Genomic DNA, 14,832 nt, shown 5'->3' on the forward strand with positions numbered 1-14,832 from the left:
CAATTAGCACACACTAAAGTTCCATATGCTAACTGCTATGTGTAGTACACACCCACTCTCTACCCCGTTCCCACACACTAATAGAGCAAGCAGTTAGTATGCAACTTAGTGGGCACTGTCATGCTAACACACTAAAAAGTTACCATGTTTGCGTCCTAATAGTTAATGAGCATTATTAATGTGTGTGCTGACTACTTTGCATACTTTAGTAAAAGGGCTTCAATATGTTTTATGTAAACTGTTTGTTTCTTGTTTGTTTGTAGTCTACCTTGTACCACATTACTGGATAAAACAGTAATACCTTATTAAGTTAAATTAAAATTTAAAATTTGAACCTGTCCCATAATGTGTTGAAGAAACCAAAGTGGTACATATCAAAATCTTGATAAAGCTGAATAGGTTTTGTTTGTGCACGTGAATAAATATCATAGTCATTGTAAATCTTTGTAGATATAAGTTTTAAGAATTGTAGAGAATTAGCTTAGAGGGGCATTTTCGAAAGGGATGTCCAAGTTTCGAATTGGACGTCCTTTCAAAATGGCCCGATTCAAGGGCGGGGAAACCCATATTTTCGAAACAAGAGGACGTCCAAATCCTTAAATTTGGTCGTCCTTAGACATGGACGTTACTGATTTTCAGCGATTTTCGAAACCAAAGATGTCCATGTCAAAAACGACCAAATGCAAGCCATTTGGTCGTGGGAGCAGCCAGCATTTGTAGTGCACTGTTCCCCCTGATGTGCCAGGACACCAACCGGGCAACCTAGGGTGCACTGCAGTGGACTTCATAAATTGCTCCCAGCAACATAGCTCCCTTACCTTGTGTGCTGAGCCCGCAAAACCCACTACCCCCAACTGTACACCACTATCATAGCCCTTACTGGCAAAGGGGGGCACCTAGAAGTGGGTACAGTGGGTTTGTGGTGGATTTTGGAGGGCTTGCTGTTTCCTCCACAAACGCAACAGTTAGGGGGGATGGGGCTAGGTCCGCCTGTGTGAAGTGCACTGCACCCACTAAAACTGCTCCAGGGACCTGCATACTGCTGTGATGGACCTGAGTATGACATCTGAGGCTGGCATAGAGGCTGGCACAAAATATTTTGAAAGATGTTTTTTGAGGGTGGGAGGGTGTTAGTGACCACGGGGGGAGTAACGGGAGGTCATCTCTGATTCCCTCCGGTGGTTATCGGTCATTTTGGACACCTTTTTGGGGTATAAATGTACTAAAATAAATAAAATAAATAAATAAATAAGAAAAGCATGACCAGGTAAAAACGTCCAAGTGTTTGTCAAGGACGACCTTGTTTTTTTTCCATTATGGGTGAAGGACGTCCAAGTGTTAGGCACGCCCAAGTCCCACCTTCGCTACACTTCCAACACGCCCCCTTGAACTTTGGCTGTCCTTGCGATGGAGAGCAGTTGAAGACGTCCTAAATCAAGCTTCAATTATACCAATTTGGACATTCCTGGGAGAAGGACGTCCATCTTCCGATTTATGTCGAAAGATGGACATCCTTCTGTTTCAAAAATAAGTCCGATAGTCATTACTACCAGAATAGCTTCAGATATATACTTTGCAGTATGCATTTGAAGACCACTCCCTTGGTAGAAGAGGTAGCCACCTCTGGTCCTCAAAAGTCATGAATATGTCTGTTTTCAGGAGATCTACAACAAATATTCATGAAATAAATTTGCATGCAATGCAGTCAGTAAGTGCAAATCGTTCCTATGTATTCATTGTGGCTCTCCTGAAAACCTGTTTTGATTTGCATGAGATCGTTCTTTCTGATAATGCTGCCTTTCATTAATATAAGAAAGAGAAATAAAAACAGAAAAACTCTTAACTTAGAATATTTCTATTTCACACTTTACAACAGGGGCAAATCAATTTGTTCAGGACATAGAAATGATGATTGGATCAAAGTCCTGGGTCTTCTGGCTGTGGTGGAGGATGTGCTGGATATATGTTTCTCCTCTACTTTTGATAGTAAGTTTGTAGTTAAACTGTACTAAGGCATACTAAGGCATATAAATTAACATATGCATCCAGCTTCTCTTATATATGCACGCAAATTTGGAATGAATTACCAAAATCCATAAAAATAACACACGACATCATGACCTTCCGTAAACTATTGAAAACTTATTTATTTAAGAAAGCATACAATAACAACTCCTCATAAAGTCAAATTAACAAAACACAATTATACAACATGTATTCTCTATATCTCAACTGTTTTGTTAATTATCTTGATTTCCAGTTTAATGATCCTAATTGTTCAAGCTATTTTTTTGTCATGATTGAGGTTTAACCTATTACCTTTAGCTCTTATCTTAGGATGAACTTTCCTCTTGTAACCTAACCTAATCTGTCCCTTTGCCCCAACTATGTACTTCTCCTATCCGGAACTGGTAATCACCGCTTGCGGAATTATGTAAGCCACAATGAGCCTGCAAATAGGTGGGAAAATGAGGGATACAAATGTTATAAATAAATAAATAAATACTCACAGAAAAGTTCTTAGGTTAGATCTATAAATGGTGTTCTCAGAGCAACCCTTATGTATACATTACCCGGGTTCACTCCTCAGGGATTGCATTGAAGGAAAATATGGGTCCTGGTTGGTAGAGGGAAAGAACTGCCTGAAGGCCCTCACTGCTTCTCTATGAAATCTCACAATCAGGGCTATGCAGATCAGTTTGGTGGGGCCCCCACCTCTGCCTAGCCCCGTCCCTTGTATAGCCCCACCCCCTGTTGAAAAGATTTTGCTAAAAGTTTTTTTTTTTTTATTAATGAAATGTCCAATAAAAACAAATCAAGCAAAACTTGTACAGAAAAACTGATTCAAATAAGCACAATGCTATCATAGGAAACCTAGTATTAAGCAATGAAAATAACCAGAAATTATTCAGTTCAAGTCCACTACAATTAAGAATGTTAAAAAGCAGCAGAACCAGAGATTATTAACCCACCTCCTGTACTTCTTATAATGACATTGACTGCCCTGGCTTCCAATCAATACTAGTTTGATGACCAGCACTAGAGTTTAAGGTATCTCCTCTCTTTAAGATTCATAGAAGATGGTGGGTGGTGAGCGGGTGTGGGGGGTAGGGGTTGGTCTAAACATGGCAGAACAGACAGGTCAGTTAAAGGGTAGGGGAGTATATGAGTCCCACTCTTCATGCCATAACTCAGTACATTATTGGTTGTTATAAAAGTGGTACAAGTACTGTATGTATCACTGCCAGGTTGTTCTGGTTGGCTGAGGGCAGGGGGTGAGGGTCTGAGGACAGAGAAAATAAATAACAAAAGAAATTATTTGGAGGAAAAAAATCTTATGGACTTTTGTTCTTTCTGTTTCTCATAGGAGATGATGTGATACAGTTTTTTTTATTGGTTTGTTTGTCTATGCAAAATGTTCAATAAAAAAGATTCTACATAATGTACCCCCTCTGCTCCAGCCAAGACCCTGGGCTAATCTCCTCTCCTGCTGCTGCCCTTAAGTTGAAGTTGCCGCTACTACTGCCGTATGCTTGTGTCCCTGCAAGCACATTAATCACCGCAGAAATCAAATTCAAAAAGAAGCAGGAGCACCTTGGAGCCTATCAGAGGTGCCCCATATAAGAGGCTTGGGGAGGCTAAGTCTCCCCAGCCCCAACTGCAACCTCTCCTGCCCACTGGAAAACCACCTTCCTGTATTGCATTGCCCTTCTCTCTCATTCCTCGATCCTGCTTTACAGCATCTTTTATCTCCCTTCCTCCTGTTTGCACCTCTGCTGGGTCTGTGCTAATTAACACAGAATGAAAACACGCTGGAATGCAGCTTTCTGTGTGCCGCTACTGCTTCCTCTGCTGATCCTGGAAGTTTACGTCAGAGGAGGTGGGACTGGCAGAGAAAGCAGTAGTGGCCCAGGGAGAGCCGTGGTCCAACACATCTTCACTCTACATTAATTAGCACGGATGGGGCCATTTACTATTAGCTCCCAAAAGGCCCTGCTTGGTCCCATGGCTTCTGTCCACTTTGACATGTGCTTCCCTGCCAACGCTACTGCTAACTGCCTCTGTTTGTAGCACTGAAAATGGTGCACGGTGGGAGTGGGAAGTACCGCCAGGCTGCTTTGATAGCCCGGCAGTAGTTCCAGTTTGGCGCACGGTAAGCCTGAGGATGGCTTACCGCTGCTTAGTAAAAGGGCACCCAAATGCACTTATTTTGGTCAAGTTGCAAAACTACCATTTGGGATCCTTTGCTCAATAGATTTCTCTGAAGCAAAGTTAGGGTTTTTTTTTTACTAAGGTGCGCTAACATTTTTAGCTTGCTCTACACATCAGCTGGTGGTAAACACTGAGATACCCATAATGGGTATCTCAGCTTTTAGCACTGGCTAAAAACGCTAGCGCACCTTAGTAAAAGACACTCTTAATTAGCCTTATCCTTATAATAATGCTAGCTTCCTTATTATGATATTCATAGATATTCATACATTTGTTATTGTTTAATTCTGTTTCATCACCATGGGGAAGGTGGAGAGGGCTGAGCAAGGTGTGTTGTGTGTGTGGGGGGAGAGGGCAGATTAAGGTGAGTATGCCATGGGGGGGGGGGGGGCAGAACAACAAAGCAAGGTGAGAGCATGCCCTGGTATTTAATGGGGAGGGGCAGTGAAGGCTGAGTGTGCCATAGGGATATTTATTTTTTTGGGGGGGAAGGACAGAGAAAGCTGACAGCCTATCTTGGGAAAGAGTGGGGGGGGGGGGCAGAACAAGCTGAGAGTATGCCATGGAGAGGGTGTGAGAGATAGAATGATAGCAAGAGAGAGGAGAAACAATGAAAGGTGGAGGGTGTATGCCTGGGGGAGGGAAAATGAGAGGTAGGGGTATTGTATGCGGGAGAAGAATTAGGGGTCTTGCTGGGAGTTAGAGAGAAGTGCAGTTGGAGTGAGAGATGGAACGGAGGATGCTAGAGCATGAGGACGGAAAGGGCAGGAGGAATTTCAGGCCTCATGATGGGGAAATTCTGTGCAAAAGGGCTATAAATAAGCAATGCAGAATTTGGCAGACATTTTAAATATTGTGCACAACATTTTTAAAAATATTGTGCAGATTTGCCCCAGGAGTAATATAAACCTTGTTACTAAAATAAATGGGTTGCAGTCTTGTAACCAGTGTATATCATTGTGAAACATGTTACTGACATCATTTTTCATTTTTACCAGGTGGTATTACTTTGGTCTTTGGCAACATTTTCTGCACCTACATATGGTCCAATTCAATTTCCCACCTGGTCAATCGTTCTAGGCTGGCTTATGACAATTTCCTGTCTTATCTGGTTACCCATCATGGCCATAATACACATTTCTAAAACTGAGGGAACCCTTTGGGAGGCAAGTATCTAAAGAGAATATTTCCAAATCTGTATAATAATTACTTTGAAAAAGATGTTTACTGTTGCAGCTCATTTAGGAATAAGTTTGCAGAAGTCATCATATATTTGAATATCCAAGGAAATCAAAAAATGGTTAAGTACAAAAATGTTAGAATTTTTATTTAGTCAAATTGAGCAGGTTCATGTAATATTTTTGTTGTGAGATTTAACTCTAATTAACCCAGAGGAATACTTTGATGTTAACGAGAGATATTTCCAGGTGGGTAGTAAGGGTATGTAGGCAAATTTTTTTTTTTTTAATTTATCATTTACATTTTTTACATGCGGAACATGCAATATGAAATACATTGTACAACTTGATCAAAAACAAAAATAATTACGACATTAAGCTTACAATACTTTCAATAAAAGGAAAGAGCAAGTTATACAATTAATTAGACCACAACTCTACCTTGAGGGGGAAGTGATTTAGATAATAGGAGATCTTAAACAAGAAAGAAAAAGAAAATGCATATATGGCCTGGCCTATCTACCCTTATTACTTTAATACTTAAATGATATCAGTTACTCTACAGGTTTATTAGCTAGTCTTTTCATCTCCAGGAATGCTTTAAGATGTTCCGGTTCAAAAAAAGTATATTTTACACCCAAATATTTAACCAGACATTTACATGGGTAAGCCAATAGATATGTTGTCCCCAAGGCTTCTCTTCTCTATACAATAAAAATTTCTTTCTCCTGTCTTGAGTTGTTTTATAGACATCCGGGTATATCCACACTCTTTGACTACAAAAAATTTTCAAAGCATTTTTAAAATATAACTTCAATACAGCATTCAAATCCTGCTCAAAGACAAACGATATTAAAAGGGTTCTACGTTGTTCAATATCAGATATAGATGTCTCCAAGATTAATGAAATGTCCAACTGTGCTTGAGAGTCCAAGGGTTTATTCAAATTATTTTTCTTACCACTATCTCCTGGTTCAGCTAGTAGGCAAATTTTTAATTTTGTTTAATTTTTATGATTGTAGACTCATCATTGATGTTTCAAGCCCTATTGTTCTAGCATTGTTGTTTTCGGTGAGCCTGATAACTAGAAATTCCCAGCTGTGAGAATGCAATAGCCTGCTTGTCCTCAGAGAAAGCAAAGTTTGAGTTGTATTCTTTAGCTTTTTAAAATGACTAAGGGACCTGCGCTCACGCGTTGTGGAGGAAGGGACCAGCACATGCGTGGTGGGACACTATTAGAAAGTTCTGGTTTAATATCGCTAATCAGCATTCACACTGGGCTCTGTCAGATAACTTCACCCAGCTGTAAGAATACTTGGCCTACTGTCCTCGAAGAACACTTGCTACAGGTGAGTGACTTGGCTTTTGTGCAGTTTTATAGAATTAGGGGAATATTGGTCATATATTTTTGTAAAAACCCTGTCCCACGGATGGGGTACTGGTTTATCCATGACAATTACTTTGAAGTGTCACTGTTCATCTGCAATAATATTATTTCCTATCATACAATATCACTAACAGAAGAAATCTTGTTTTCTGTTCAAACAGCGCATTGTAAAGATTTCTAAACCTGCTGCGAACTGGGGACCAGCCTTGGTAAAACTCGGAGACAAAGATACTGACATATGGTTCTAATTGGATGTGACAACAAGGAATATTTTTAACATAGCTATTACTTTCTGCACGAATATAAATTAAGTATATTAAAAGATATAAAGCATTAAATGTCTGTTCATTAAAATGTAACAGTGATAAAAATATAAAGACCACAAAGTCCATTCTGAATGGTCTCTTTCTCTTTTCTGTTGTACTGCAGACCTATTTGACCTCCAGCAGCAGCTTTTCCCTCCTGATATTGTTTATTAGGCATAAGCATTTATTTGAAACAGAATAGGATATATCAACATCATTTCCTTTTTTTATCATATTACTTAATTACATTCACATTTATCACATAAATGTAAGGAAATACAGAAATTAATATAAAAAGGAAAACATTTTCTCTCAACAATATATCTCTCTATATAAAACACACCTCCAACATTCTATGAAGCCTCCACAACTCCCAACGTTCTAAATGCATGGTGGTGAAACCCACATCTCCTGAATTGACATCACGTACTTCCGGGTTCGTCACAAGCAGAAGTGACCAACCACACAAGGTTTCTCAGCTTCAGAATGTTGGAGGTGCATTCTATTACATAGGATTGGTCAGTTCATTGAAGCACAGCCAGAGCTCAGTATCCTGCACAGTAACACTCAGACACCAGAAAGAGAAGGGGGGGCCTGAAACGAGAGAGGGAGGGAGGGGGGGCATGACACCAGATAGGGGGGGAGAGTTATCTCTGTCACACAAACACACTCGCTCTCACAGTCAATGTCTTTCTCTCTCTCACTCTCACACACTCTATGTCTCACACTGTATCACATTCACTATCCAGCTTATAATCGAACGAGAAAAACGCCCAAGTTCCGACCTAAATCGGGAGATGGGCGTTTATCTCACAAAAACGAATAACGCGGTATAATCAAAAGCCGAATTTGGGTCGCTTTCAACTGCACTCCGTCGCGGATGCGGACAAAGTGGACGGGGGCGTGTCGAAGGCGTGTCGAAGGCGGAACTGGGGCGTGGTTATCACCCGAACAGAGATGGGCGCCCTTCGCCGATAATGGATGCGTTTGTAGCTAGAATTTAGGGCACTTTTCCTGGACCCTGTTTTTTCACGAATAAGGCCCCAAAAAGTGCCCTAAATGACCAGATTACCCCCAGAGGGAATTGGGGATGACCTCCCCTGACTCCCCCAGTGGTCACTAACCCCCTCCCACCACAAAAAAATGATGTTTCACAACTTTTTATTTTCACCCTCAAATGTCATACCCTCCTCCCAGGCAGCAGTATGCAGGTCCCTGGAGCAGTTGTTAGGGGGTGCAGTGGACGTCAGGCAGGTGGACCCAGGCCCATCCCCCCTACCTGTTACAATTGTGCTGCTTAATGCTTATTAGTCGTCCAACCCCCCCAAACCCACTGTACCCACATGTAGGTGCCCCCCTTCACCCCTTAGGGCTATAGTAATGGTGTAGACTTGTGGGCAGTGGGTTTTGAGGGGGATTTGGGGGGGCTCAACACACAATGGAAGGGTGCTATGCACCTGGGAGCTCTTTTACCTGTTTTTTTGTTTTTGTAAAAGTGCCCCCTAGGGTGCCCGGTTGGTGTCCTGGCATGTGAGGGGGACCAGTGCACTACGAATCCTGGCCCCTCCCACGAACAAATGCCTTGGAGTTATTCGTTTTTGAGCTGGGCGCTTTCATTCTCCGTTATCGCTGAAAAGCAAAAACGCCCAGCTCACACATTGGCGAATAAAACATGGGCGTCTATTTTTTTCGTAAATACAGTTTGGTCCGCCCCTTCACGGACCCGTTCTCGGAGATTAACGCCCATGGAGATAGGCGTTTCTGTTCCATTATGCCCCTCCATGTGTCACACAGTCACTCACACACTCTCTTGGTCTCATACACTCAGTCTCACAGAGTCTGTGTCTCACACACACTCTCTTGCACACACTGTATCTGTGTGAAACACACTCTTTCTCACACTGTGTCTCACATACGCACTTGCGCACACTCTCATTCTCACGCACACACTCTCATTCTCACACACACACTGCTAGCGCCCGTTTCATTTGTGTCAGAAACGGGCCTTTTTTACTAGTATTTACATAATTGTCCACAATTGGAAGATCCAAGGTCAGGAAAACAATCTTAAAGAAAATAAGAAAAACTCAAAATGGTTAATCTTACACTTCACATTTTCTGAGGGAGGAAGGTTAATCGGTTATTGCAGCCGGTACAGTGGTAACTGAAGGAAGTTGCTGCAGAGGATTCTTCATCTGTTTCCACAAACTCTTATAATTTCTTAGGTTCAAACAAATAAGTAATAAGGAAATAAAACACTTACAAGGGAATCGCGCTAGGAAGGTCCCACCTAGGGCAATGATTCCTGGCTTAAAAGCCAAGACTTCACACCTCCCAGTCTGCGATTCGCTTGATGTGTCAGGAAATATATGCATCTTTGAACCCAAAAAACTATCAACCATGTATCGGAAATACAATTTCAAAACATTGTTCCTATCTAAATCAAAGACGAAAGTCACTAATAATATAAATCTATAACTTCTGAATTTTCCAAAATGTTGGTTAAACTTACATCTCTTTTCTCTGATAAAGAAGATTTTAAAGGAAATATAATTTTAGTCACCAACATCATTTCCAGTTCTATTTCAGGTATAGCTCCTTCACTGTTTTGCTTCCCACTTCCCACTGTTCTCTGCAGGTGAGAGTTCTTCTCATTGACAGGTTTAACTCCTCTCTCAATCTGTGAGACCCCACCTTCCACAAGACTGCTGGATCATTTCCCTGGCTCCAGGGCCAGGCACATCCCCTTTTTCTTGGACTGGTTTCCCATTCCCAGCACTTCTCCTGGTACTCGTAAATTCCAGGTCAGTGGCAACTCCCAGTCTGCTGAGTTCACATGAAATTCTCTGCCACATACCTGCTCTGAGCCCTGGAAGGATCACAGCTTGAAAGCTTAGAGATTATATGCTTATTATTTAATAGACTTGCTATATCACCCTTACTAGGAGCAGATCAGGGTGGTTAACAAAATAAAAACTGCAGAAAGGGAAAGGAACTCGTATATAAAATAAGAAATATACAATCAGTTATATATCCTATGATAAAAGAAAATAACACATTATGATTGAGTGGTGTAGGTGGAGCTAGATACAGTATACTGCTTGTAATGGCAGCTTTATTTGTCTGACTAAAATCTCTCCCCATACATTATACAAAATGGAGTTCTTTTGCTCTGGTAACTGACAAGCAAGGAAACAAGCCAATTCTTATAAAAATAAAGGTTTGTTTATTTACATGCTAATGAAAGAACAAAAGTGAAAACACGAGTAACTGCAAATTATATACAATTATAAATAAATACAAGATAACTGAGGAAAATGAAAGACAAATGTGTATATCAGAGACTAGGTCAGAGTGAATGCACATTAAACCCTAGGTCAGGCCCAGAAACCGACCTTTTATCATTACCCTTTAGTAATAACAGAACTGCTATAGAACCTGGATGTAGATGTGGGTAGCAGGTGAACAGCTGGATGCAAAAGACCCCTGGCAGGTCACAGCAGTGTAGGCAGAGTGGATGGCTGGCAGTAACTTGAGTGATATTACTTCAGATCAGATAGAAAAAAAAAAACAGCTGCTTCTTAGAGCTTTTCTTGTTTCCAGTACCTCCTTATACAGTTCTGGTGGAGGCAGAAGTCCTTGAAACTGGCCAGCTCCTTCCCATGTTCTGGATCTTCTAACCTGGGGATTTATTGCAAACTTATGTGGTATTAGCGAATTGCAATTCCGGGGTCTCAGGCTCCAAACAATCTAATGATGCGAATCCTGACTTTGATTTCATGCAAAGGCCTAGGCTCTGAAGTGTCTGGGCTAATCTGACCTGGGGTACATGACTGGGCAAGAATGTTTGTCAGATGATTCCATTGGGTAAGCCGTTCTTAAGCAATCCCTTTCTGTTGTAATCATGCTGTATTGAGGATGATCTGAAGCAGCTGATGCTAAGGTTGTTACCAAGCTCTCATATAGTTATATAAGCAGGGGTTTTAGCCCTACACCCCCCCCCCTTATTTCAAGATGGTGGGCAAACAAGTGTTTGACAACTTGAAACACTAGCTAAAATGATAAGGGTATTAAGGTGGCTTTATTTGCAGATGATTTGTTGGTAGCCCTTATTCAACTTACAAGGATATTGCCCAAAGCCTTGGATCTATTGCACACTTGTGGTCAGTATTCAGGTCTTTGGATTAATCATGATAAATCTGAAGCTGTGTGAGCGAGGACTTAGTCCTTAATTGGCTGGGGTAACTTCCATTAAAATAGTCAGGGGAGAAGTTAAAATATTTGGGTCTTGGGATTCCTAGGGATCTAGGGCATTTATATAACAAAACACATAAAGTCCATACTTACTGTTCACTAATGCATCGTACATTCATCTCGGAACTCCCATTCCCATATTATCACATCACTCACACCTCTACACACAGAAAGTTGTTTACCATATGACTTCATGTCTTTTTATCGCCCCTTAGCTCCCATTGCTTCCTTCCAAAGTTGCAATGCCTATGTTCCATTATCACTTCCCTTAACGACACCTCAATTGTTTCGTCTAACCCTGCTTAATATAATCCCTAACTATCTATATAAATTGTATTTCCAACATTCAACCCATATTGTAAGCCACACTGAACCCGCAAAAAGGTGGGAAAATGTGGGATACAAATGCAATAAATAAATAAATAAATAAATAAATAAATAAATAAATATATACTCTAAATGTTACCCAATTTTTGTCTGCTATTAAAATTTTGTGTACTAGATGGAAGGGTCTTTCTTTGTCTATGTGTGGTATAGTCCAATTTCTTAAGATGGTGCTTTTGCCTAAATGGGTGTACCTGCTGTAGCATTTGCCTCTAATTATTAAATCCCAGAATTTGGCCCTCTGGATTAAAATAATATGTTAATTTTTATGGGGCACATGGAAAGCTTGGGCCTCCCTTTGTCAGATACAATTATTACTTCTCCTACTGTGTTACTTTTTTAGGCTCACACAGCCCAATGCCCCCACTAGGGCCACCATTTCTACCCCCTATGGAATATAATAGGGGAATCACATTTTTCTATTTTTGTGAAAAATGGAAGTTGAATCCTTGACCACATCCACTCTCAATATTAGAACTGCCAAGGGAAAGTAATTTTTAAAAGGGAGAATTATAGATCATGTTATTGTATGCTACCACAACCTTTTCTTCTTTCCCCATCCTCCCCCCAAAATACCTTATTTACCTCAATGACTGCAAGGCAGGAAAAAAAGAACAGATACCAGCTGCCACCCTACAAATGATCCAGCCCAATTAGCCAATAGTATATCTCCCACTCAGTGATAATTGGGTTTGCTCAGTTGTGGGGAGAGAGAAGCTGACTTTCAAATTTTGGGGCCTAACTCAAATTTATTCTCTTTCCCTTCCAAGTCTCACCCCTCTTGCTACTGCCATCCTTATCTCATTCCTTTGTGTTTATTCCCTCCATCAGGGCCGCTGAGAGACTGGGCCGGGCCCGGGACAAGGCCACTCCCAGGGCCCCCCACCCAAGGTCACCGGGGCCCCCTGCCACCCACCCCCGGGCCCTCTGCATTGAACTCACAGGGCCTCGCCTTCAAAAGCACAGCAGAAGCAGCGGCAGATCACTCCCTTCGGGCCTCCTTCACTCCCTGTGTCCCACCCTCGCAGACGTTACATCAGGTGAGGGCGGGACACAGAGGGAAGGAGTGGTCTCCCGCTGCTTGCTGCGCTTTCGAAGGTGAGGCGCTTTATGTTCAATGGCAGGGAGCGATGGAGGGTGGGTGGGCCGGACTGCGGCAAATTTTGTCCCCCCTGTTCCCCCCTCTCGGCGGCCCTGCCCTCCATCTATATTCCTTTCTCATATCAGAATCATTTTCTTAGCCTATCTCCCCTATCAGCCCTTTCCTCACCTGCTTCTCTTTCAATTAACGCTCAGCCTTCACCTTCCCCATATTACCTATACCCGTTTAGCCAACGTGTATTGCCCTCATGATCTTTCCCGTCCTTCTGACTTTTGTGTCATTACACTTCTTATATTGTAACCTTTTGTAACATTGTAAGCCACACTGTGCTCCCTCTAGTGGGAAAATGTGGGGTATAAATGTACCAAATAATATAATACCAAATAATATTACAAACTATGCCTCCTTCCCTAGTTTGTATTTACTTCAGCTTCCTTTTATGGCCACCTGCTCTACTCTCAGCCTCTCTTCCCCTCACAACCTATGTCTGCCAGCTATCAGAATCTGTGACTACTTTTCTCACTCTCCTTAATTTAATTGAATAACAACATTTATGTCCCGCTTAGCCACCAAGTTCAAAGTGGGATACATCAGAAACATGATTATATGGTACGACAAGGGCATATTCAATACCATAGGTTTAGCAATCAATTCCATAAATTATAGAAGATAACACTGGAATATATTTAGATTGTGAGCTCTTTGAGCAGGGACTGTCTTTTCATGTATGGTGTACAGCGCTGCGTATGCCTTGTAGCGCTATAGAAGTGATAAGTAATAGTAGTACTAGAATAACAAAACTTTGAAACTCATATAATGTGTAATATTTCTAACCTCAGATGATAAGTTATTTCGAGTGGCCTAGTGGTTAGGGTGGTGGATTTTAGTCCTGAGGAACTGAGTTCAATTCCCACTTCAGGCACAGGCAGCTCCTTGTGACTCTGGGCAAGTCACTTAACCCTCCATTGCCCCATATAAGCCGCATTGAGCCTGCCATGAGTGGGAAAGCGCAGGGTACAAATGTAACTAAAATAAAATAAATTTCAAAATTCAACAGCTCTACCAAAGAATGTACTCTTTTGGTACTAAGCAACCAACAACAATTAGATGATGAAAATGTCAATAACAATTCCTGTGAAGAACAGAGACAAAGCAAAGATCTACAAAATGGTAACAAATGCTGTTAAATATCCAGGACTTAACCCATACAAAGTCTTAAAAAATAAAAGTTAAATATTTAAATTTGATTCTTGCTCTGATAGGCAACCAATGTAATTCTCGCAAGAATGGTGTTGCACGATCAAATTTACTTTCTTTTAAGATCAATTTAGCAGATGCATTTTACAAAACTTGAAGTCTCTTCAATTGTTTATTTGACAAGCCTAATAAACAGATGTTACAATAATAAAAAAGATTTTAAAAGCACTGCCTGGACTACTAGTTGAAAACATCAACTTTCTAAAAGGTATCTTAATCTACGTAGTAACTTCAGCTTAAACTAGTTACATAAGTGTTACCATTCTGGGACAAACCAATGAAATCCAGTATCCTGTTTCTAACAGTGGCCAATCTAGGTCACAAGTACCTGACAAGATCCCAAAAGAGTAAAACAATGTTGCTTATCCTAGAAATAAGCAGTGGATTTTCCCAAATCCATCATAATAATGGCTTGTGGACTTTTCTTTTAGGAAATTATCCTAAAAGTTATTTCTCTCCTTTGCTAGCCAGGAATTCTTATTTTAGATACTACCCCAGACCCTCACAGCAGTATTATCTCATAGCCATTACCCTCTTTTACAGCAAGCCTCCCTCTTGCAGCTCCTCTATCATCTAATGCCAGCATTTCTCTGCCAACCATAGGTCCTCTGCTCATCTCTCAGCCCTTCCTTTTATTCCCCCTGCCACTCTATCAGCTTCTAGTTACCTTTCCAGGTTCCGGTCTCACCACTTTTCCTTATTTATATGGCAGACCAAAGGCAGGAAGAGAAACAGAGAAAGAAACAGTGATGA

The 14,832-nt window shown here is 41.1% G+C and overlaps 1 protein-coding gene across 1 annotated transcript in view; it reads left to right on the forward strand.

Moving 5' to 3' along the window:
• The window catches only part of LOC115474985 (sodium- and chloride-dependent neutral and basic amino acid transporter B(0+)-like), a 127,914-nt gene that overhangs the window by 105,772 nt on the left and 7,310 nt on the right, over positions 1–14,832 (forward strand). Inside the window, exons 11-13 of the mRNA XM_030210726.1 lie at positions 1,877–1,986; positions 5,211–5,378; positions 6,939–6,986. Of these exons, the coding sequence (XP_030066586.1) occupies positions 1,877–1,986; positions 5,211–5,378; positions 6,939–6,986 (326 nt within the window). The remainder of the gene's footprint in view (positions 1–1,876; positions 1,987–5,210; positions 5,379–6,938; positions 6,987–14,832) is intronic.

Source organism: Microcaecilia unicolor, chromosome 7, assembly GCF_901765095.1.
Source record: "Microcaecilia unicolor chromosome 7, aMicUni1.1, whole genome shotgun sequence".
Classification (NCBI taxonomy): Eukaryota; Metazoa; Chordata; class Amphibia; order Gymnophiona; family Siphonopidae; genus Microcaecilia; species Microcaecilia unicolor.